The sequence below is a fragment of the Vavraia culicis genome, assembly GCF_000192795.1.
Source record: "Vavraia culicis subsp. floridensis unplaced genomic scaffold supercont1.193, whole genome shotgun sequence".
NCBI classification, from domain to species: domain Eukaryota; kingdom Fungi; phylum Microsporidia; family Pleistophoridae; genus Vavraia; species Vavraia culicis.
Window position 1 is genome coordinate 1 of NW_007360796.1, and position 906 is coordinate 906.

General features: G+C 36.9%; 1 protein-coding gene across 1 annotated transcript; it reads left to right on the plus strand.

Moving 5' to 3' along the window:
- Positions 1-273: 273 nt before the first annotated feature.
- On the plus strand, positions 274-888 carry VCUG_02712 (uncharacterized protein; the record flags this gene model as incomplete). The annotated part of the gene is made up of 1 exon (XM_008077530.1): positions 274-888. The coding sequence occupies one exon, from the start codon at positions 274-276 to the stop codon at positions 886-888; it is 615 nt and encodes a 204-aa protein (XP_008075721.1).
- Between the last annotated feature and the right edge of the window lie 18 nt (positions 889-906).

The window sequence follows — 906 nt, forward strand, 5'->3', positions numbered from 1 at the left end:
TCTAAAACGAACACAATTAATCCAAAATAGCATATAACACTGACAACAGTAGATATGACGGTCCATATTTGCCATCAATCACGATGTTGTTCAATAAACCGTGCTATGATTGGAGTAAGTTCTATTTATTTCGGTATGTTCTTTGTTTTTACCATTCTTTAACAGTGTATTGCGGGCGCGATGAGAGGATTAGTTCAAATCGGGAAAGATGAGAAATTTTTATTACGAAAAAGGCATGGCTTGTAATATAAAAGCACAAGAAATCTGTTGGGTATGTTTTTATATTTTACCATTTTCTATGGTGTGCTGCTAGTTGCTTCATCACATTTATGCGTTGAAGAACATTCACAGGATGAATCATTAAGGCATTGTGCAACGCACCAAAATAATCCTGAATTGGATGATTCACTCTTTGATGTTGAACCTTTGCATCTATTTGAACCAGTCCGACTGAACATTTCAATTGAAACCCTGGGTGGAGTTGCAACCATCATGATCAAGAAAAATATGTTGCTGCCGACTACCAAAACAAAGATACTTAGTTTGCCTTTGGATGATGAGAACTATGTAACAATCAATATTTATGAAGGACTTGGCAAAATGGTTGAATACAATAATCTCATTGATAGTTTTAAACTGCGCTGTACCACGCCTACACAGCACGGTATCCTACCTGCAAAGTGTGATTTGCTAGATATAGAAATAACATGTGATGTGGACAACAACGGTATATTGGTGGTAACCGCACGTGAAAAAAGCAGCAACAAGAGTGAGATGCATATAGTTAGTAATTTGAACAGAAAGACTACGCTTGAACAGATTGAAGAGGTGTACAAGAAGTATAAAGAGTTTGAAGAAGCGTTAGGGTTAGAGGTTAGTAGTGGTTAGGTTAGGGTTAGAGGTTAG